This window comes from Raphanus sativus, chromosome 9 (assembly GCF_000801105.2).
Source record: "Raphanus sativus cultivar WK10039 chromosome 9, ASM80110v3, whole genome shotgun sequence".
NCBI classification, from domain to species: Eukaryota; Viridiplantae; Streptophyta; class Magnoliopsida; order Brassicales; family Brassicaceae; genus Raphanus; species Raphanus sativus.
The window spans coordinates 5,325,932-5,349,696 of record NC_079519.1 but is presented as its reverse complement, the minus strand read 5'-3'; the positions used below and the strand labels follow the sequence as shown (position 1 = coordinate 5,349,696).

At 32.7% G+C, this 23,765-nt stretch overlaps 4 protein-coding genes across 4 annotated transcripts; 2 read left to right on the top strand and 2 right to left on the bottom strand.

Moving 5' to 3' along the window:
• The first annotated feature begins 1,993 nt into the window (after window positions 1-1,993).
• Window positions 1,994-7,727, top strand: LOC108826105 (kinesin-like protein KIN-14P). Its single transcript, XM_018599482.2, has 20 exons — window positions 1,994-2,091; window positions 2,708-3,011; window positions 3,108-3,232; window positions 3,326-3,409; window positions 3,503-3,580; window positions 3,673-3,765; window positions 3,838-3,867; window positions 3,945-4,115; window positions 4,197-4,727; window positions 4,797-4,878; window positions 4,975-5,070; window positions 5,147-5,326; window positions 5,452-5,558; window positions 5,661-5,840; window positions 5,925-6,091; window positions 6,168-6,421; window positions 6,525-6,688; window positions 6,773-7,092; window positions 7,172-7,296; window positions 7,399-7,727. Exons 2-20 carry the CDS (start codon window positions 2,771-2,773, stop codon window positions 7,464-7,466), a joined length of 3,096 nt encoding a protein of 1,031 aa, XP_018454984.1. The 5' UTR covers window positions 1,994-2,091; window positions 2,708-2,770; the 3' UTR covers window positions 7,467-7,727.
• A 131-nt stretch (window positions 7,728-7,858) lies between these two features.
• LOC108828658 (uncharacterized) lies at window positions 7,859-11,813 on the bottom strand. Its single transcript, XM_018602406.2, has 6 exons — window positions 11,542-11,813; window positions 10,849-11,393; window positions 9,916-10,227; window positions 9,055-9,459; window positions 8,748-8,977; window positions 7,859-8,365 (listed from the first exon to the last, which is right to left on the bottom strand). Exons 1-6 carry the CDS (start codon window positions 11,688-11,690, stop codon window positions 8,114-8,116), a joined length of 1,893 nt encoding a protein of 630 aa, XP_018457908.1. The 5' UTR covers window positions 11,691-11,813; the 3' UTR covers window positions 7,859-8,113.
• Window positions 11,814-13,427: 1,614 nt separating this feature from the next.
• LOC108823616 (cleavage stimulating factor 64) lies at window positions 13,428-15,662 on the top strand. Its single transcript, XM_018596862.2, has 7 exons — window positions 13,428-13,585; window positions 13,670-13,747; window positions 13,868-13,909; window positions 13,982-14,518; window positions 14,634-14,714; window positions 14,937-15,125; window positions 15,285-15,662. The coding sequence occupies exons 1-7, from the start codon at window positions 13,490-13,492 to the stop codon at window positions 15,408-15,410; spliced, it is 1,149 nt and encodes a 382-aa protein (XP_018452364.1). The 5' UTR covers window positions 13,428-13,489; the 3' UTR covers window positions 15,411-15,662.
• A 6,313-nt stretch (window positions 15,663-21,975) lies between these two features.
• Window positions 21,976-23,554, bottom strand: LOC108825835 (transcription factor BEE 3). The gene is made up of 6 exons (XM_018599188.2): window positions 23,067-23,554; window positions 22,862-22,975; window positions 22,703-22,768; window positions 22,537-22,605; window positions 22,367-22,444; window positions 21,976-22,250 (listed from the first exon to the last, which is right to left on the bottom strand). Exons 1-6 carry the CDS (start codon window positions 23,445-23,447, stop codon window positions 22,167-22,169), a joined length of 792 nt encoding a protein of 263 aa, XP_018454690.1. The 5' UTR covers window positions 23,448-23,554; the 3' UTR covers window positions 21,976-22,166.
• Window positions 23,555-23,765: the final 211 nt, after the last annotated feature.

The following is a 23,765-nucleotide window of genomic DNA, read 5'->3' as shown; positions in this document are numbered from 1 at the left end:
CTACGAATACAACGAGAGCACAGTGCTCTCCAAAACAATTATACGTTAATTATTTATTTCAACAAATGAAATGTTGAAATAAATAAGTGAAATACATCTTATAATAAAAAAACTAAACAATTAAATATTTTTTATAATAAAAAGCTAAACAATTAAAAAACTAAACAATTAAAGATTAAACAATAAATAATTGACATTAAAGACATCTAAAATGAAATATAATGAAAGATTTCTTTAAAAAAATACATCATATTTTTATTATGAAATATATAATACAGTTGCAAAAAAATCAATAAAATCGAAATAAAATCTAGATAATTTTTCAATAGAAAAAGACATTTTCTATTAATTGTTTAGTTTTTCTCAATAAAATCACAGCTATGAAAACTAGAATTTTAGATGGATATAAGATGTTTTAATAGAAAATAGACATTATATTATCTTGTATTATTCAAAGATTTTTTAAAAACTAAATTATTAAAAGATAATGAAATATAATTTAAACAATTAAAAGATAATGAAATATAATGAAATATTTTTTTAAAAACCAAACAATTAAGAGAATGTAATATGTAATACAGTTACAATAAATTTCAATAAAATCGAAATCTAACCTAGATAATTTTTTCCATTAGATTACTTTTAAGAAATCAATTTTTAAATTTTAATAAACATTTTTAGTATTTATACTTTTAATAATTAATAAATGATATATAGTATTTTTGTATGATATTAAGCATTCATTTTAATCATTTTTAGTGTATAAATATTACATTTAGGTGTCATATGTATAAATTTCATAAACAGGGGCTTGGAGTGTACATGAGCGTAATGGTTTCTTATTCTTCAGTTAAAGAAAAAATGATTTTTCTTCTTCAGTTAATTTAACTGTAAAGGTGGTGGTGTAGAAAAGAATGAGAGAAAAAAAAAAGATGAGAGGAAAAGAAGGAGAGGGAGATGATTTTCGTAGATGATAGTTGGTGGTGTGGAAAAGAAGGAGAGAGAAAAAGAAGGAAAGAGAAAAAGAATGAGAGAGGTGGTGTGACAAATTAAAGAATGAGAGAGGTGATGTGACAAATTTTATTTTAGATATATTTTAATTGAAATGGCAAAGATGTAAATAATGAATCTGACAAAGGTCCCAAAGGATATTTAGACATAAGTTTACATGGGCAAATGCAGAAAGTTGTCCAATTGACTAATTTAAACTTGAGATCGCCCAATTCCTTAATTTCAAACTTGCGATTTGCCCAATTTGCCAATTTTTTCTAGTTTTATTGTTGAAAACCCATGAGTCCATGACTCAATAAACTTAACAACCAAAAAAAAAAGATAAAACAATAGTTTTACCAGAACACACACATAACACCAACAAGATATGATGGATCAGTTTATTTTTATTTCTGCGGTTGTGTTTGTTAATATATATATGGTTTTTTAACTATAAAGTATTCTCTCTAATACTTTTTTAGCAAAAAAAAAATATTCTCTCTAATACTGTGACGATGAGTTAAACATAAGAGCCACCACCCAACGTGGTGTGGTGTACAAACTGAACACATATTAAAATGTTTCTCTTGGTCGTCATGCCCCCAAAATCATATCTAAGTAATAAGTTTAATCAGTTGTTAACAGAATATTATAGTTTCTGTTAGTGTTTCAAAAAGAAAAAAGTTTCTGTATCAGTTGTTAACCAAATTTTATTGTTTCTGTTAGTGTTTCAAAAAAAAAAGTTTCTGTTAACAATTGTTATTGTCTGATTTCCCTCCAATTTGAACCGAGATTTTTAACGTGTCATCAAACGATTGGAGAAAGTAAGATATTTTGTTACTTTCCCTTCCTAAATTCGCGCTCCCTTCCTCCATACACTAACCAAATAAAGAACAACAACTTAATTTTGTTCTAATTTGTTTTTTTTTTACTAAGTTTAATTATTAAAAATAATCAAAGTTTTATTATCACTAATCAAATCAGCCAACATTCCATCACGTCTCCCTTTCTTTGCCTCGTTGTTTTCTCACCAGGTTGAACTTCCTCCACGCACGCTTCCAAGTTTTTTTTCCAAGAAATTTTCTTTCTGGAATTTTCTAGGTAAGGAAACAAATGATCGCTTTCATCAATATCTGTTATCTCCATGATCATATTTTGCTGATCACGACTTCATATTTTGCTAATCATATATGTTTTGACTTTCTTCTTTCAACTTTTTTTTCTTCTTCTTTCAACTTCAATCATCTCCTAGGTTGGTCTCTACGAGGTTATGTTTTATTTTTGCTAGCATTCTAGGAAGTTGCATGTGCTGTTTGATCGTCTCATATTTTGCTATTTTTGTCTTAACCATCCTCAATTCTTATGCCTGGACCCTGGAGATTGTTGTGTGATTCTTTTTCTTTTTGCTTTACGTGATGTTCGGTTAATGGTGGAAAAAAATTCATTATTTAACCATTAGATTATTGAAACGAATGTTACTGTGATCAAGCAGTAAAGCTTATTACAACGATGAATCTAAAGAGTGTTGTGTCTGAAATAGTTATTGAACATATCTCGTGACATTTGATCATGTTGCTTGTGGAAAAAGAAAAGAAAACTAGACTGGCTATCTAGGGTTTCTTCTAGCTTCTTCCTTTACGTGTGTTTTCTTCTAATCTTGTATGGACTTGGTCTAACTCTAAGTGTTTTTCTTGTTGTTGAATCATACATGTCTCAGGAGTTGTTGCTAAAGGAATGAAACAGTTTCCATAAGTTTGCGTTTTCGACCTCAGACGCATAGATGAATTCTGTGCGTGATCAATCAGGGAGCCCTTATGGAGAAACGACAACTCCTCGTAGTCCCTTCTCTCCCTTCTCTCCATTATCTATTGGAGACGAAAGGCATAGAAACCTTGCAGATTCCAAAAGAGATACAGCTACCACTCCTCGTAGTCCTTTCTCTCCTTTTTCTCCATTATCTGTAGATAAAAGTCTCGCTGAGTCCAAGTTCCAGCAAGCCCTCGCCAGTTCAGGCGCATTAGGTACTCAAAACTCTTTATGTCTCAATTCAATACCTAACATGTGTAATATATGTATTAGTGTCTCTCTGTGTAATCTTGTCTTCTGTTTCACGGCAGATCCATTATCCCCTGGATCACACCATGGAGGACACAAGTTCCATGAGGTTTTCCAAATGAAACAGGGCCGTTATGATCTTCAAGCCTCAAAGATCTCTGAAATGATGAAATCAAGTAGCTTAGATGTATCCCCTCTGCCTTTTTTGATGAACTTTCCTTGGACTTATTTGTTTTTGAAACGTCGTCTTTACAATGTTCTTGGCTTATGTTTGATGCAGAACGCTCCTACGCAGTCACTGCTAAGCGTTGTGAATGGGATTCTTGATGAAAGTATTGAAAGAAAGAACGGTGAAATCCCTCCGGTAATATTTTGAATGTTAACAACTCTGATCATCATAGATTCATAATGTATTGATGCCTTGACAAAATCTGATGATGATGATGATGATGATCAGCGTGTGGCGTGCTTGTTGAGAAAAGTCGTGCAAGAGATTGAGCGACGTATATCAACTCAAGCTGAACATCTAAGAACGGTATGGTTTTTAATTTCTTGATATAAACTTTTTCAGTTTCTAGTTTTTTTTTTTTTATATATTGAGTAATTTCTATTTGTGTTAACGTGCAGCAAAACAATATATTCAAAGCTCGTGAGGAGAAATACCAGTCGAGGATCAACGTCCTTGAAGCTTTAGCATCAGGAAGTGGTGAAGAAAATGAGGTAATGTATCATTTGTTAACGAGTTTAGTTGCCTAGGTATCTTGTCACATAAAACTCGTTTTTTTTGGGCAGATTGCTACACAACAACTTCGACAAATGAAGGTAACTTTGTACTTCTAAGTTGCTTTGTGAACTGAGTTTATTAGTCATGGCCTCATGGGATTGGTTCTGTATGATAGACAGAGAAGTCAAACTGGGAAGAGAAGAAGAAAAACGAAGAAGAGGATATGCATAAGCTGTTAAAAGAAAATGATAAATACAATCTCGAGATCTCTGCATTGAAACAAGAACTAGAGACAACTAAAAGAGAACATGAACAACAATGCTCGCAGATTGAAAGCCAAACAATGGTCGGTACATAAAGAACTGACTTTAGTAGAAGTGTTCTGTTTTATTGGCCTGACATGTTATTATTACCTTCTGTATGATAGACACAAAAAGCAAAGTGGGAGGAACAGTGTAGAAACGAAGAAGAGGATATGGCCAAGCTAACCAAAGAAAACGATCAATTCAACCTGGACATTTCAGCTTTAAGACAAGAACTTGAGAAAACTAAGAAAGCATATGAGCAGCAATGCTCGCAAATGGAAAGCCAGACGATGTTGGCAACAACAGGACTTGAGAGCAGGCTGAAGGAGCTTGAGCAAGAGAGAAAAGAGGCAAACACTGCAAAAACTTCCCTTGAGGTAAAGGTCAAGGAGCTCGAGAAAATGGGAGAAGAAGCACATAGTGCTAAAGAAGGTCTTGAGGAAAAGATAAAAGAGCTTCAACAAATGGAGAAAGAAACAAAAAATGCCAATTCAAGCCTTGAAAGAAAGATTCAAGAGCTTGAACAGAATCTTGTAAACTGGAAGAACAGAGTGAAAGAAATGGAGGAAAGATCTGAGTCCAAACTACAAAGTTGGAGTCAGAAAGAAGTTTCATATAGAAGTTTTATCAATCACCAGTCTCAGGCACTACAGGTATATATATGGTTATGCTTAGAACAAACAAGTTACAATATATATTTGGTTAATTCTACTGAATTACAGGAGTTGAGGTTTTATTCAAGATCCATCAAGCAAGAGATTCTGAATGTTCAAGAGAACTATTCAGAACAGTTCAGCCTGTTAGGTGAGTGAATGTTCTAACCAATGCATCTGTAGTCTTGAACAAAACTTCATGACAAGTAGTGAATTAATGATCATAAATCAAACTATGTCTCTACAGGAAAGAAACTGATTGAACTAAGCAATGCTGCTGAAAACTATCATGCTGTACTAACCGAAAACCGGAAACTTTTCAACGAGCTTCAGGAGCTAAAAGGTACTGAGGCTCATGATAACTATTGTAAACTGTCAAATTTTATGCAGCCTAAAACTTCTTTACTTGTGAGTTCCAGGAAACATCAGAGTGTTTTGCAGAGTTAGACCTTTCCTTCCTGGACAAGGTGCACCAGACACAGTGGTTGAGCACGTTGGTGAGGATGGAGAACTGGTAGTAACCAATCCCACTAGACCTGGGAAAGACGGTCTTCGCCAGTTTAGGTTTAATAAAGTTTATAGTACAAATGCTACTCAAGGTGTTCATCTCATACCTGCTCTGTTTCTGTTCTCCTAAAACATTTATTTCATGATCATTTTATGTTTTATTATGTTCCATTTCGAAACATCGAAGTTTATTTTTGATTTTTTTGGATCTTTGCAGCTGAGGTTTTTTCAGACATAAAACCACTGGTTCGGTCAGTGCTTGATGGGTTCAATGTTTGTATATTCGCATATGGTCAGACAGGATCAGGGAAAACTTATACAATGGTATGTATGTATGTCTTCAATGTTATTTTCTTGGTCATCTTTTGAAATTCATATAGGAACATGAATAACACGATTATTTACCTTTCATTCTTGTTCTTTCAGACTGGTCCAGATGGAGCAAGTGAAGAGGATTGGGGAGTTAACTATCGTGCACTCAATGATCTCTTTAAAATATCTCAATCCAGAAAGGGAAACATAAACTATGAAGTTGGGGTGCAAATGGTGGAGATATACAATGAACAAGTCCTAGATTTGCTCTCTGATGACATTTCTCAAAAGAAATATCCTTTACTTTCAAGTTCTTGTTCTATATATACTCTCTTTCTTTCATTACTAGTTTTTTTTTGGTTTACCTTGACATTACACACACTAGGGATCCTGTCCACAACTTCACAAAATGGTATAGCTGTGCCTGATGCAAGCATGTATCCTGTGACATCGACCTCAGATGTGATTACATTGATGGACATTGGACTACAGAATCGTTCCGTTGGTGCTACTGCCATGAATGAACGAAGTAGTCGCTCTCACAGGTTCTTACTTCATGAAACAAAACATGTGTGTGTTTTAACGAGTCCTTTAAACTGAACTAGATGTTTTCTTATGCAGCATTGTCACTGTTCACGTCCGTGGTAAAGACATGAAGACTGGTTCTGTGTTATACGGAAATCTTCATTTGGTGGATCTAGCAGGAAGTGAGAGAGTAGATCGCTCTGAAGTTAAAGGAGACAGACTTAGAGAAGCACAACATATAAATAAATCGCTTTCATCTCTTGGAGATGTGATATTCTCTCTTGCTTCAAAGAGTTCTCATATACCATACAGAAACAGCAAGCTAACACAATTACTCCAAAGCTCTCTTGGTTAGTTTATTAGTTAGTTAAATCATTTTACTGTTTTATGAGTTATATAAGAGCGAACTAATCATAAACATAACTATGTTTCTATGCCATGTTGGCACTATAGGAGGACGAGCAAAGACCTTAATGTTTGTGCAACTCAATCCTGATGCTACTTCATATTCAGAGTCAATGAGTACCTTAAAATTCGCAGAACGTGTCTCCGGAGTTGAACTTGGTGCTGCAAAGAGCAGTAAAGAAGGTAAAGATGCTCGAGACTTGATGGAACAGGTAAGTAAAACCACTTTCCCAACTCGTGTCCTTTCTCATCTTTCTTACCATTAGTAGTTACATGAAACATTTGTTTGTTTACAGGTAGCGTCCCTTAAGGACACAATAGCAAGGAAAGACGAAGAGATAGAGAGGCTTCTTTTGGTAAAGGACAGTCATCATCCTAATAGACTTCAGAAACCAATGGTGAGGAGAAAGAGCTTTGGACAAACCGATGATATGAACTCGGAAACTGGAGGATATTCATCACAATCAAGACACTCCGTTACTGACGGTGAGAGTTTATCTTCTTCGGTCGAAGGAGAGTACGAGGAGAGGTTGAGCGAGGCTACATCTGATGCTTCTTCTATTGGAACTCAAAGATCCACTGATGTTGCTAAAAGACCACCAAAAATCTCAGACAGGTTAAGAATCAAACTTTTGTTGTTGTTATGGTTCTTAAGAGATCTGTGTTTTTGCTTAAAACATTTGATAAAATTGCAGAGCTAAGTCAATGACTTCAAGGACAACAACGAGTGTAACGAGACCACTAGATAAACTTCGTAAAGTAGCTACAAGAACAACATCGACCGTTGCTAAGGTTACATCAGGGTTGTCGTCATCATCAAGTAAGCAAAAATGAGAAAACCTATACATATACTCTTTAGGTTACGGTTATGAAGATCAGATTAATTACAATGGTTTTCTCGTTTAATCGATATGCTTTACAGGCATTAAGAAGACAGGCAGTGCTTCTAGTTTGGCTAGTTTGGCCAAGTCTTCTAAACGGTGGGCGTAAACTACGTAACACTGCATGTTTCGTTTATGTTTCGTTCGGGAAACTTTACGTACGTTTTCTTCATATTTTTTTCTCATTTTCGTCTTATATATGACTTCGACTGGGACTACAAAATTTTTCCAAAATTTTATGTGATTTATGTAAAAACCTTGTAAATACATGAAACCTTATTACTTCAGTACAGGTTTTGTTTTTCACAACCAACGAAATAACTGATTACATTTTTCAGGGTATTATTGGTCAATCATGCATGGGTAATGATAGCATATTGCAGACTACTTTTACCAATCAGATGATTCTCCAAAAACTACAATCTATAATCCATTAGTTCCCTCCATAAGTATATGTATAGGTATAGCTAATTTTGTGATTCCTTGAGTGTATGAGTCACCTTATACCTAATAAAGGCTGAAATTTTATTTTCAAAAAGTTAAAAAGATACAAAACAAGAAAAGGAAAAGCAAAGTAAAAAAGAACTAAAGCAATCTACAGTATATCCCTATCTATTTATTCAAATTAAAACTTTATGGCTCTTTATTCGTAGTTTAGTCTAAAAGATCTCCTCCAATATGACGTGTAAAACCAAAGGATGTGGGTGGGGAAAGAATAAAGGGTATATTCACGTGAGTTGAAATAAAATAGTGGGGTCAATGTGGAGGAAAGAAAAGTGGAGTCGAATCTCTTTGAAACGCCTTTCCATCTTGAATAATTTTAACTTTGCTCATCTTCTCTTCACACCAATGTAACTTCTCTTCATTCATTTCTTTCATCCTCAACACTCTTGACACCACTTTCAAGTCAATTAATCCCATTAGTATCTCCATTTCCTCCTCTATGCTCAACTTTTTCTTCTTCACGTATTTTCCTCCTTTACGTATCTCTTTCAGCTTCATCTTTTTCTGTTCATAGATGCATATATTATACCACAAAATAGCATTAAGTTGTTAATATTAGACTAATTTACACAAAGTAGAACACATCATGTAATAATATATAAAATAAAACTAAAACGCTGATAATAATGTATTTTAGATATGCATGGTTATTGGTTAGTAAAAATAAAAGTTAAAACCAAATAATGGTAGTTTAGTGGTAACGACTTGGGGTAGGATGAAAATCTGCCAGTATTAATTAGTTCGTTTTCTGTTGTGAATAAATTTGTGGTTAATTGGCCTCGTTTAAAAGATCGAGACCATACTAGTCCTTGGTACTATTATCAAGAGAGATTAGTTGGAGTTCCCCTCCAGTCAACCAATAAAAAGTAGAAGTTGAGATATTGACCTTTGTGTTGACTTTCTTCACTAGAAGGACATGGGTTGGATCAACAGAGCCTCGTTTAGTTCTGCCAAAAAAGGCTTTGATGATCTTTTGACAAGGCTTCTCTTTATCAGCTTTGAGAAAGTTCATGAATGTTCTTATGCACTCCTCCATTATCATCAAGAACGCAGCTGACGTTATCCTCGACTTGAAACCCTCCTCTTCCTCTTCTTTCTCTTCGTTCTCCTCGTAATCTTAATCCACATAGTTAAAACCATTGAAGATTGTATCTCCGAGTATTAACAAACATACCCTTTAAAGAGTTACGTACCATGATATTCAGGAACAAGAAGCAATTTAGGAGCAAGAGTTCTCATTCGAGCATAAATCTCAGGTCTCCTTCCATTTTCATAAGGCTCGTTCTCGACGTATCTTTGTAATAGAATATGAAACGTACGGAACTGGTCCGCGATTGCTGCGGGACATCCGATCTCGTTGAAGCTGATTCGCTGTGTGGATGATCTTTTTCTCTCGAAGCTTTTGTAGTTCCAACTTAGAGCTTCCCATGTTATGCATATCTGTGCTACATAAGCTGATTCTAGCTCCACGTATGGATTTGGTCTTGGCCCGTTACTACTTGTGTTTTGTTGCTTTCTCTTGTGTACGTTTGATGATAACTTGTGAACTATCCTCTCCGAGATCGATCTAGGCTCCACCATGATTGACTTCAGCGTTTCTGTCAAAAATAAAATCGTTTTATAATTATAGAATGTTGATATCATGTCATCAAGCACTATAATTATGAAATTTGAAGAAAATTAAACAAAAAATTGAATCCATTTTTTTAATTATAAAATTGAGTTACATGTACTCTACTTATATTATGCATGTTTCCTTATAAATCATAACATAAAATTGACCTAAACCGAACTAAGTTTTCAGTGTTCTTTTCCTAAAAAGATATACATATATATATTTGATTGAAACCTGGATTTCATAAAACAACTTATAATTTTTTAGTCAAAAGAAAATCCGTATTGATCATTTTATCATGCATGATCCTGGTGAGAAAAGTTTACATGATGTTTCATTTTTTTTCTGAAGATTACATGATGTTTCTTGAATCATATCTATTATCATTATTTATAATATTTAGTGTTTTTTATTTTTTTAAATATTCATGGTGTTTCACCTGATTCTTGAAGCTTTTGAGCAGAGATCCTAGTGAGAAAAGTCATTTCTTCGTCGTACTTTTGGAACACGGTGTAAGATTCCCATTTTGGGCAGCTGCGACGAGAGGAAGAGGAAAAAGGATCGTCGGTTTTCACAGAGTTTCTCCATTCCGATGAGCTTTTTGACGTTGACCCATTCGTACATGACTCTCCAAATATCTCTCCTCTCTCTTCTTCTTCTTGCTCTAGTAGTTCCTCTGTTTTGATCTCTCTCGTTGCAAATCCCATTGGTGGATGTATCTCCACATCATCCTTCTTGATAACAAACTCTCCTGCAAATCATAATAACAAACAAATTGAAGTAAGTTTAGCTCAACTGGTTCAGTATATCAGTTAAAAAGAATTCAGTAAAAAAACTGGTTCAAGAGAACGTTGCAATACATGTACTATTTAAAAAAAAAAATACATGTACTATTTTAATTTCACGGTTTTAACAAATAACATAGATGAATGTCATTGGTGTTTATTCCGTGTATGTGCTATGAATCTTAGTTCAAAAGTGAAAAAGATAAACTAATAAAAATTAATACTATGCAATATATGTCATTTCATTTATCCTCGGTTCGTTTTTGAGTTGTATTGACGAATATCATGTGTATACTTTTTGTTATTACAAAAAATGTTTTCACAGAAGGCGTTAAGTGAATATATCTAATACGAATTAATAAATAAAATCTTCTAACAAAAAAAAATAAAAAATACCAATATCACCGGAAATAAAATTCCAATATAGAAGATGGCAAAAAAAAAATCCAATATAGAAACTCTTTTCCGAAAATTTTATATTTATTCAAAAATCAATGAAACCATGCTATTACTTGTAGAAAGAAAACAACTTTCGATCTGCATGTGAATAAAAATAAATAAAGAAAACATGTGAAGAGAAGTAATACCATTGTAGCTTTTGTCATTGAACACCAAACCACTTTGGAAATGAGAGGGACCACGAACACTTCTATCTGGTCGTTTACGAACCAAATCCTCAACGACGTCATATTCCGACACTCCTTCTATCTCTTCATCATCATCATAATCATAACGAACGTCATGAAGATCTTCAACGCCGTTGTCTTCCTCTTCTATTGATGATTCACTGCGATAAGGAGAAACATTAGCAGATGAAAAGTGTTCATCTGTGGTGGAAGAAATGTTGGAATCTTGATCATCTTCGTCTTCTTGTTCATGAGGTTGATGAACATTCGTATACTCCTCCCTGTGTCGATTGTTTGCAACACTTTTGTAGTTATTATTGTAAAACACTAAAGACTCTCCATCGTCTTCTATATCAGCTATCAAATGATTCTGTTTTTGATCTCTAGTTATCACGTGGTAACTTGTATTACAAGACATCTTGAACTCTTCCCCTTCTTCTTCTTCCTCCTCTTCCTCTCCTTCTTCATCGGAAAGCCACGCTGCCGAATCATATTCATCTTCATTCCTGCGTAATAAAGAAAGCTATTAGCATACTAAAATCAGAAAATAATTTAATAATATTGCATAGTTTAAAATATTTTCAATATTCATACTTATGTATGTATGTGTATGATAGAGTAAAGTAAGCATAAGCCTATTATATATATAGCGACCTTTGGAGGAGAGGGTAGCCACCGATGAAGTGGAAGAACTTGAGGAGGAGCGAGACGGCGGAGTATAAAAGGAGGAGGAGGAGAAAGGAGGAGGTTGAGACATTGATGAAGAGGCTTCGTAGTGCTTCTTCATTTGTATAACATTGCATTTTAACTATATCTCTTTTCTCTCTTTCTTTATCTTTTTTATCTTTCTTCTTCCTATCAAATGGAGAGAGAGAGAGAGAGAGACCTCAGCTCCAAAATCAAAAGCAAGGTTTGTGGTTTACCCAAAAAAATATTTAAAAGTGGTTGAGTTGAGTGCTTCGCTCTTTCTTTTTTTCTCTACCTTTTTCATATTAATATGAATCTTTTAAAAATATATGTATAATATTCTACACACATAATTTCCTTAAAGACAAAATTATACGCCTACTCATTTCTTAACGGGCATGCTAAAATTATACCAAGTGCCTAGTTTAAGGATATCTCCCTCACTTCGTATCGTATTACTAGATAAAAAAATAGTTCGGATTTCGGAATTATAGCTTTGATTGGAAATCTAGCAATTGCTGAAAAATGAAATGATTATGTGATTTATGAGTTCTTACCAATCCTACATTTCGGTATAATCGGTATTTCTATTCAACGACTATATCAGGCTGTGAATTTTATGATAAAACATGTTCTTTTCTAGTTCATTGTTCTACTTACATCTTTTACATTTTTTTTCTTCTAATTTTCTTATATAAACCTGTCTTACTCAGTATGCTATATATATTATTTATTTATTTCTTTATATATTTTCACATATATCCATATACAAATAAATATCAATCTATGATCATTGAATACAAAAGATTAGATAAAACATGATCTATGATTTGTTGAAATTGGTAGCTTTAAATAAATAAAATTCTTAAATTGGCAGAACATGGTGGGGGTGAATGTATTGAAGAGATCGATTTTTACCTGAAAGAATAAAGATAAAGTCGATGACGTATACCGACTTACTAAAGGCAAGAATCCTATCAATATTGTGTATATTATAAGATCAAATAAATAAATTATCGCGTAAGAAAACTATGGATGGAAACAAAAATAAAAAGAAGAAATCTGCAACAAGAAAGTGAAGAGGCCAAAACCGTGTCACACGCTTTGTAATTGTATGAGCTTGTGTTTAGGCTTTTGCTTTTCCAAAAGAGATATTTATATTACAGATCTATAGATAAGTGCATGTTACGTGTTGAATTAACATGGTACACTACACATAAAGCACGTCGAATAAATTTCATATATTTAATGTGCATATCAATGCATGTCTATATATTTTAGATATGTAATGCTAAAATCATTGAGAACCTACAAAAATATAAGTAAAGCAAAAATTAGAAAAGACTCAAGCTAGTATAAAAATATCATTAACCTGGTTAATGATATTGAAAATATATGTAGACTCGAACAGATTCAGGCATGTAGATAGATAAAAGTATAAAACTGATTCAGAACTAGATTTGGTCTTATACCGTTTGTATAAGATAAATAATTACGAGTTTAGTAGAATCATCATTAGAAAGTTATATTTTTATGTTTTCTCAAAAAAAAAAAAGTTATATTTTTATATACATCTGAAATTATTACAAATAATTTTAATTTAATCATATTTTTAAGTAAAACACTAATCTTAGCCTTAGATATAATATAATCAAACAAGATAAAAAAAATAGTGGTATTATTATGGTATTTTTATTTATTAAAAAAACAATACAAATTATGGTCGATTTTTCTTATCGGGCCAAGAATAATTCATGGGCCAACTCTAAACGAGTAAAACAAAGCGGCTCAGTTTAATACTACAAAAAGCCCATATGTGCGAGGCCCAGGCTTGTTTTCACGAACCGTTGTGTTAAAACGCACGAGGCACCACTCAAAGTTGCGATTACCGACGACGACGACGACGACGACGACAATGGCGGGAAAGCAAATGGGCGGAGACGGCGTCTTACCAGCGAATCTCGCCGGAATGACAAAAAGTCAGCTCTACGGTATCATGTCTCAAATGAAGGTTGTCTTCTCTCAATCGGCTACATCTCTTTCTCTCGAGTTGTAACATTAATGTTTTCGATGGAATTGAATCTGATGACTGCAGGCGCTGATTGATCAAAACCATGAACAAGCGAGAGAGATTCTGATTCAGAACCCGGTTTTGACCAAGGCTCTTTTCCAGGTTTTGATTCCAAAGCTTCATACTTTTAACTGTTTTGTTTTTGGAATAATTCTAGGTTTAGCTTTGTTGTATCTGAGCACCAGTCTGGTTTAAAAAGTTAGGGTTTTTGTACAATGTTAGGCACAAATCATGCTCGGAATGGTTCAGCCTCCTCAAGTGGTGGTATTTGCTTTGGACCTTTTAAGAACAATTCTCTTTCTAGTTTTCATTACATTAACAACTCTGTTCATCTAGGTTCCCAAAGTTGAGCCTCAAGTCGCTCCACAACCGCCAAAGCCAAGCGCTCAAGCTCATACGTCTTCTCTTCAAGAGGCAGCTGCTCAGCCACAAGCCCCGATTAGAAAACACACACTGCAACAGCCAATGCCTATGCCTCCTCCTCCTCCTCCTCCTCCTCCACCTTCTGTTTCTGCTACCAATAGTGCTCCGTTGCAGCAGCCTCGTTTCTCACATCCCCAGCGTCTGAATCCTGCTGGCACTTCTTTGTCTCATCCACAGTCTTCTCAAGTCCAAAACGCGCCTCCCCCGGCTCCTCATCATCATCCAACATCCCAACCACAGTCTTTTCATCATCTTGATACACCAGCCTCCTCGGCTCAGTTGCAGCAACCACAACAGCAACCAATGCACTCAGTTGGGGGTCCTCGTTTACCTCAGCATCAGCCTAGACCATATCATCATCAGTTCGGACCATCCCAGACTGGTCCCCCCAACGCTGGGTTTCAGCACCATGGCGCACCTCCTCAGCATCAGTCTCAACCCATGTTTCATGTATGTCAAGATATATATATATATATTAAGCAGCTACTATCGTTTTTCTATTGTTTCCATCATTGTTGTTTATGTTTTTGACTGACTAGATCTTCTTATTTGAACCAATTCATAGTCTGGCAACAGACTCCCAGCTTCTGGTGGACCTCAATTCCCTCAGGGACAGCCACATCTCGTTAGCCAGCCACCATATCAGGTACTTATACTCTTTACTTTACTGTCTTTATACAATTAGGCGATATGTTTCGTGGTTTTACAGATTAACGATGCAATCATGCTGCTTTAATCTTTGTGCTCCGTCAATCGTCCTTTCTTGACTATTCTTTCCAACATTTTCACTGTTCTTAGTCTGATATGTGTAATTTTATCTTCCAGCAATATTTCTTCTCATCTGCTTGTATCTTGTCTTTTGTTTCAGGGCGGAGGTCAATTTCGTGGGGACTACAATAATAACCAATTAGGAGGTCCGACGGCTGCAGATAGAGGTCCTTCTTGGATGGCTGGCCAATCAGAGAGCTCAAGCATTACTCATCTCCCAGGCTTAGGACCGGTGCCTTCACCAAGCCAAGATGGACCTAGAGGTGGTCCACCACCTCCCCCTGCTCCGGTAATGAGTTTGTACTAGTATCATTTTAAGACCCTCAAATCAATATTCCCTTACAGTAGACGCTGTAGTTGTATGTTCTAAGTGTGACATTTGCTGATCACAGATCAAAGAGGCTTGTGTTCTTTCTGTTGATGATTGTGTTTTTTCCTATTTGTTCAGATATCTGCAGAGATGGAGAAGGCATTGCTTCAACAAGTGATGAGCCTGACCCCAGAGCAGATCAATTTGCTGCCACCAGAACAGAGAAACCAAGTCCTTCAGCTCCAACAGATTCTCCGACAGTGAAGCTCATCGACACAATCGCTTGGTCTCCATGTTATAGCTTAGAAGAGACATGCTTGGGGTTTGAATGTAAGGTCCGAGTCGAGTTTGCGATCATTTGTAGAAAAGGAAAAGAAGTAGCTAATGTATTTTCTATGTATCACTGAATGCTTTTGGTCAATAGCCCGTGGAGAAAACTATGTGTTCTTCACTTTGATGTTTTATGTTCGGTGACAACTTTCTTCTGACTTTCAAAGTTTCCAAGTCTTGTTTACAGTTTTGTTCAGACTTTCAAGTCTTATTGACAGAATAATAACTTTAGAAAAATAACTCTTTAGTGTGAACTTCTACTTGACACCAAACAAAACAAAAACAGAAAAACAAATCTAAAAATAAAACATGTATTGTGTAAGCATGTCTTGGTGTTAACACTGTTATCACACTTGCTCTGGTAGATATGTTAAAATATTAGAAAAGTGTAAAGATTATGTAAAAGTGGGATTTGAAGATCGTGTGGGTTAAGTCTTAAGAGTGAAGGCTTAAGACTAGAATCGACTTCAGAGATTTGAGGAGCTAACAACTCTTCCACATTCAACTTGGGCCACTTCCAAAATGTTGGTGGTTGGTGGTTCCCACAATGTTTTTGGATCCTTGAACTTGCCCATCTTTGTTTTCTGCCACCAAATGATGTGATCGCCAATTCTATTTATAGATTTTTTCCTTTTTTTTTTGAAAAAGGGCTTTAGATTTTCCTTTTTGGTCCCAAATGTTTATTTGTTTCCCAAAATCATCCTTTGGGACAGTATATTGGATTATAATTTGTATAGTTGCTTAATATAATGAAACTTTAGTTTAGTATTTAAATGATGGAAGAGAATCTCTACGATCTCATAATAAACTTTTATACAATTAAGAAATTTTTATTCTTCTATATATGTATCATTTTCAACATGGCTAATAGCCAGGTAGAACAAGAAACAATCATCCACTAACTAATCAATTGAACTATTAAAATTAGGTATTTTAATGTTTTATATAAAATATATGCAATAAGATCGAGAATGAATAGGAAGACCCACACATTTTCTTTTAGGGCAAGCAATGGTCCATTTCAAGCTGTCCTCCTCCCTCGTTTCATGGATGCATGCATTGCATCTATGCTCTTTTTTGTTATTGTTATATAATAATGACTTTTTACATATTTTATGTTCAAGTTTATCTAGTACTTTCAATTAGTTTTTTCTCAAACTAAACCAAAAGTCATCGTTAAAGCCCTAAACTAAGGCACATCCAATTTGAGAGCAACACATGCAATGGACTCCACTCTCATATTTTGAGGCTCTCTTTACATTTTTTCACTATTTATGACTACTTATCCAACTGAAATAGAGGAAAACTGATACTAGTATAATAAACAAAACAATGTATTAGAAGTAATGCATGTAGGATTATACGAAGTAATGTGAAACATGTAAAACATAAATGAACGTATTCCACAACCGTCTTATAATTTCTTTTTATGTATTTTCTGTTAAAATGAGGATGATAAGAGTGAAACTACTAGAAAATAAAAATACCTTAAAAAGGTATTTATTTACCTATATCTTCCAAGTCTTTTTTTTATTTGACGTTTTCAGATTAAGTATACAAATTTAAAACAATTTTTATAAATAAAGCCATTACTTATTATCTATGTAAATACAATCAATGAATACTAAAAGATTATAAAATACAAATCATAAAAGGTCATCATAACATAATTAGTTAATATATTTTACACTAAAATTTAAAATATTATATAATTTGAAATATTATTTGTAAAACGTCAAATACAAATATATATTATTTTAAGGTGATTAAAAAACTTCATTTACAACTCACACTCTTACATATTTGAACTGGGATTTTAACAGAACAACGACACTAACTGTAGTAGCATACAATTTCCGACATGCTTAAAAAGTAGTAATAAGAATCCAAAATTTTTTGAACAGAAATAAATATCTAAATTTTCTGTTCTTCCCAGTCATGCATATGATGAATAGGGAACATTCATCAGATTCTATGAACTATGAACCGTCACTCATGCAATTATTTATTTCAATGAATATGAAATTTTGTTTTGTCAATCAATGAATTAAAATTAAAGCTATGTTTATATAATTACAGAGTCCACAAATTAAAATGAAGAAAATATATTTGGTTGCTCCACGATTAAACACGTTCCTTCGAAATCCACAATCACATAGTCTTCTACAGACGGCGTTATAAGACCTCTCTTTGTCTTTGTGTATCGTTCTGGAGACACACAGCATATGATTCATATCTTTCTATAGATAGCAACAACTTAGGGGTAGTTTCGTCAACTCCCTCAGGTACAAATCCAGTTGGTGTTCAAGATTATCATCTGTGCTTGTCTTTATTTGACCCCGAGTCAATCAACTGCTAATTTTAAGGGGAGGGGCTCCCCTTAATCTACACTGTGCATTTGTTAAATTTCTGTCTTATCCATTTGTCATGATTCCTAAGAGCATCTTTATAGATATAACTCTAAAAATGACTCTTAAACATTTTTTTTATCCGATTAAAAAAAAAGAAAAAAAAAGAAATATAACCAATCTCAGAAAAAAATAGAGAGATGGAACCCGTAAAAAGCTTAAGAGTTACTTCTTGCATAAAAGGAGAGAGAGAAAAGTTTTAACAAAAAAATGGACTCATACGGTTAAAAATATCTTAAGAGTTATACCTATAAAGATGCTCTAACACTATACTTTTGATTACTCGTTTCAGACGTTACAGAATTCGCCAAGGCGGTGGCTAATTACTTTATAAATTGTGATTTCATTTTTTTTTGCTTTTATTGATGATGTTCCATGTCTCTGTTTATAAATTAATAACTCGAAAGTCCTGTATAAAGTCTCATACATTTCTAAATTTGAGATAAGATTACAAAATTCGTTATACGGATTTGGGTTCCAATAATTGTATTAACAAGTGTACTAACCCAAGTCATTATATTGCATGTAATAATCTACTTTTTTGGACAACACAGCAGTCTACTATATATATATAATTCATCCTAATATATAAACATTAATATTTAGGCAAAAAGAAGATAAGATTCTTTTATCTTCATGAATCATGAACCAACTAAAACGAGAAGTAAGATATCAAATATGAAATGTAAGATATTACAAATTTTGTCAATAGAAAATAGTAAGATATAAAAGGATTTACAGTTGTAGAAGTAAATAATTTATGGCATCTCCAACTCATGTTTCATTTTTGGAGTTACACAACTTCGTATTTAATGTTTTAATGAGTTATTCTCTAATGATTAAATATTAAATTAAAGTTTTCATTATAATCATAATTAATTTACTTATACACTTTTCAATAACTAGTATAAACATATTACGACAAATTTAATCAATAAAATATTAAGTAATAAAATCGCATAAACAATAATAAAAACAAATAAAATTTTACAACTTATTACTTTGTATTAAATATGGTCAATGTAATACTAGTGTTGTGTAATTTTTATGCTAAGATTATGTAATGTTTGTATTAATATATTAATTTTAAAAAATATTTATATAGGTTTGTTTTCTGAAAAATTAAATTTATATAAATCTATATCAAAATATGTAAGATATAAAATTCAATTGACTAAAGTGATAAAATTAGAATTATTAGAAATTTATGTGATATATAATTATGGGCCCCATTTTATATAGATTTAAATGTAATCTATTCTATTAAAACACAAGTATGACTAATTGATAATTTTTTGTCCAATTATTTATAACCCACTTTTAAATTAATGAACTGCCATAATCTGACGTAAAAAAAAAACTGTCATTATCAATAGGGTGACTTGGTACTTACAACTTCCTCTCCCCTTTAATTTTGGGATGCATTATTTTTAGAAAAAAAATTACGTATACAGTAACTATATATAACTAAGTAAAGAAATAACATTAGACTACAATCATTGACGGCAAGCAATTCATCTATTAGATGCTTAATTTTTTTTCTACACGTGCAGATGCTGAAACCAAAACAACTATGCATGTATTTTTATTTTTATTTTGATAAAAACCACTATGCATGCTACCATTTTCCTTCTTAATATTAATAAAAACTAAATTTTCCACTTTACAAACCTAAGAATATATATATGTAAATGGATATCATTTTTGCCTCTCTTTTTCCCTTATACAATTGGTCATGTACCATAAAATATAAACCCTTATAAAGGTTAAAATTAATGCTCGACATTAAAAATACATTTTTGTTGGCATATATTTTTGTGTTTTTCGTTAATGGGTGTTTAAATAAAAATTATTTTTAGAATCTTAACCTTTTATTTGATTAGTATAACACATTATTTTATATAATTATGTATACAGCTACATTGTTGACATATCTTTCTACAATGATATGCTAATTATTCCTCATAATATCAGTTAAGAAGTATAAAAATTAATTATTATATTATAGACACTTTATATTTGTGAAGAAATACAAAATAAAAAACTTATAGTAATTTCACTTTTTATTTTCACCCCTAATATTTCGAGAGAAAATATATATTATTTTCACAGACTATTACAGTATAATATATATTCAGTTACAATAAACTTTGATATATTTTCTCAAAAAAATATTGATCACACTACAACAACATAACTTATATCTCAGCCCAAGAGAATTTATTCAGCTATAAATTAATTTATTCAAATTTTAAATATTTTATACATACATTAAGTTTATCAATTAACAAAGCATTCTCGATAGAAAAGATATATATTCATATAAACTCATTTAGTCTCACGGGTTTTAAGTAGGTTATTCGATTAAAAATATTTATTAAATGTGATTTTACTTAAAGTTAGTGAAAAATTATTAACCCATTTACACACACATATATATATTATTTAACAGAATATGTTAAAAATCAAAATTTTCAAACATTTTTCAAAAAAATTGTTCGGTTTTCGGTCCGGGTTGGGTTTGATATTGGTTTCCAGATATAATAGTTTAAAAACCATTTGAATATGTTAGCAAGGTCTAATAGAGTATGAGATTTTGATTTTCGGGTCGATTAAGAATCGTTTTTTGTACATGTATTCTTGACTAATTATATTAGGTATCTACTAAGAAAATATAATATGTTGCGACCTTCATGAATAAAATTTAAAAATAATTTCTGAAATGGATAAGGTATAAGTGTATAGTTATTCAATTTAACATATTTAATATAGTTACCAAAAATTAAATTAAATTAATATTTAACAAAAATATGATTAAAAGAAAAATATATATACAAAAATTAAGTTTCTCGAAACAATTTAAACAAAAAATATACCCGCCCTTGAAAGGGCGGGTCAGAATCTAGTAAGAGTATAAACTTCAAGTATTATAGTTTGAATATTTAAAGTATGGGTTAAAGTGTAGTAAACCTTTTATATTTGATGGTATAAGGTATGGGTTGGAGACTTATACTACACAACAATTAATTCAAAAATAGATCGTCGCTGATGTTATACTAACTTAAACAACTCAAAAATTAACCTTCGTTCAGTTTACAAAAAAAAAATTAACCTTCGTATCCAATATCATATATTAAACTAACCCTACTTAGATATGTCTGATATTTTTCTTGACTAAACAATAAGAGACGATTAACCCCGATTTTTTAACCAGAGTTTTTAACTCATGATTTGATATTTTTTTAAATATATTTTTCGGCTAAGAAACGGATAAGAGACGGCTCTTATCTCTTATTTAAAAGACAATTCTTAACTTTTCTTAGTTAAAATTTAAAAAAAAACACTATTTTTTAGCTGAAACTAAGAACTCCAGTTAAGATATTGAGGTTAATCATGTTCTAAGGAAACAAAATTCCTAATGACTCAAAAAGATAACATTCCTAATGACTCACGACTGATAATTCATGCCCATTCTCTAAAAGTGTGCTGAGGTATATACTAATTTTAAAACGCTTATAAACCAATCATACTGCAAAACCATAGTGGTTGGATCTGATTAAACTTTATGGCTGTTACAATCTTTTTAATATATTTTACTTTTGTACTCTAAACCACAATGTAACATTTTAAAGCATTAGAATTTTTTTTTTGATAAAAAAGGATAAGATTTTCTCTTTTCCTGATCTATATTATAAAAGCCATATAGAACATGCAGCACAGTCTTTGAGTTTCAGAAGGCTTGAGGCAAAATAAGAAAAACTAGGCTGCCTCCAATGGTTCGATCCTAGGCCCCTTACTATATAATGTTATGTAAACCACTACATTAAAGACATTCTACTGGAATCAAAGCCGATACGTGTTAATCACATGGATGGCTGGAAGCCAATACTTCTTCGGCTTCCCCTCAAGGCCAGCACTGATAACATGACATCTAAAACCTACAGTTTTTAAACTTGTAGTATAAGTTAGTGTTCAAGTAGTATAAGTTAGTGTTCAAGTACAAAACAAGGAAAACGTAGATATATTAGTAAATAATACCAATTCAATACCGAAAACTTGTCCTGTTAGTCTGTTAGAAACTTTAAAAAATCTATATAGAACATGTGTCACTGCCCAATTGAATTGAAATGCAGTCTCTATGCAATAAATTTATAATGTCGACATTACACAGTATACATATCATCATTTGCATCCAAATTATTGAAATCAATCTCTTAAGTATTTTTTATCCAAAAGAGGATAACTTATAAGAAGACAACAAAAGGGAGAGAAAAAACAAAAGTCAAAGGGTCCATGATGATGAATGGAAGACAGTATTCCCATCCCTCCCTTGCCCCATCTCTACTGCCTCACGTGCCTTTGCCTTCTGCAAATATTAATTATTCAAATATTAAAATTCAATTTACCCCTATATTTTAACCACATACTACAAAAATAAAGAAGTTACTAGACGAATTTAATTAAAAACTCGAGATTCTGTACCTGCATGGAATCAACAGCATCAGCCTCTGAGTTAAAGTCATAGTAAGAACTTGCTGCTGTAAGCTTCATAGATAAAAACTGATTTCACATCAAGAAGAAAAAACACGCATTAGTAGGTATTCAAACGAATGGAGTTAAGATAATTACGAAAAATGTCATAATCATTATACCTCGACTTGATTTTGTAACGACTGGACGTAATTGATTATCTCATCCAACATCGTGGCCATTCCCATTGCCTGTATCACCAAACATATAATTAGTAAAAAGTTAAGCCAATAAATTTTTATAGTCGAAATAAATTAAAATAGTTTGGTTTAAATTTCTCACAATCACCTTGTAACACCCGGGGACAATATCTTGCAAGCATTTCAATCTCTCGTTTATTTTCCCTCGTCTAACCTGAAATTCAATAAATATATAAAGTCTCTTTATTCATAATTTTCACTAATTATACAATTTACGGTTAAACAGTTTCGAGTTATTAATTTTTACCCGCTCTGCTAAGCTGTGGCTATCAGTGGCTTGACCTCTTTTGGCTCTAACATGAACAACTTCTCTCTCTTTCTCTTCGATATTCTTCGACCTTTTTCCTCTCCTTGACGAACTCTGATATTTTATTAAGAACAAAAAAAAAAGTTAGAACAAAGGAATTTGATAGTATAGTTGTGAAATTAGGGTTTCGAAGTTAGTTAAATACATTTTTGGTCCGAACATTTCCGTTAATGGAAACTTGAGCAGAAGAGGTTTGATCAGAAACACTGTTCTCCGACGTAGACATGGACGCCATTAGTGTTTTTCTCTTCTTGGTATCGACTCTTGAAGATGACTCATCATTTTTGTTGTGAATATTAGAAGGAACGAAAACCCCTTGATGAAAGTTATTCTCGGGAGATTTTCCGGGAAAATGGTCCGGTAACGGTTGATGCTGATGATGATGAAAGAGGAGAGATTCAAGAGAAGAAGAGAAAGGAGGAGCAAACATCGTTTGGAATTGATGAAGAGTGTTGTTGAGTTCTGCAAGTTGAGTTATGGGATCATCCACTGTGTATGTCTGGAGATCAGAAGAGAGATTCGCCATAACTTGAGTTTCTTTCTGTTTCTTTTTTTTTGCTAAATAAAAAAACTTGAATTTCAAATGTTTTTAAAGATATATTATTTTTTCTCAAAATGAAGAGTGGCTCGTTTCATTCGAGTAATTCCGTTTATATATAGCCACTATTTTTTCCTTTTTAGTTTTTTATATAATAATAATAATAATAATAATAATAATAATAAACAAATTGGACTTGTAATAGTGGATGGAAAAAATAAGATAAAAAGACAATAGTAGAAAATAAAGGGAAGGCCAATGAAATGAGAGTTATGGGGATGTTTTGTAATGGAGTGGGGTCGTTTA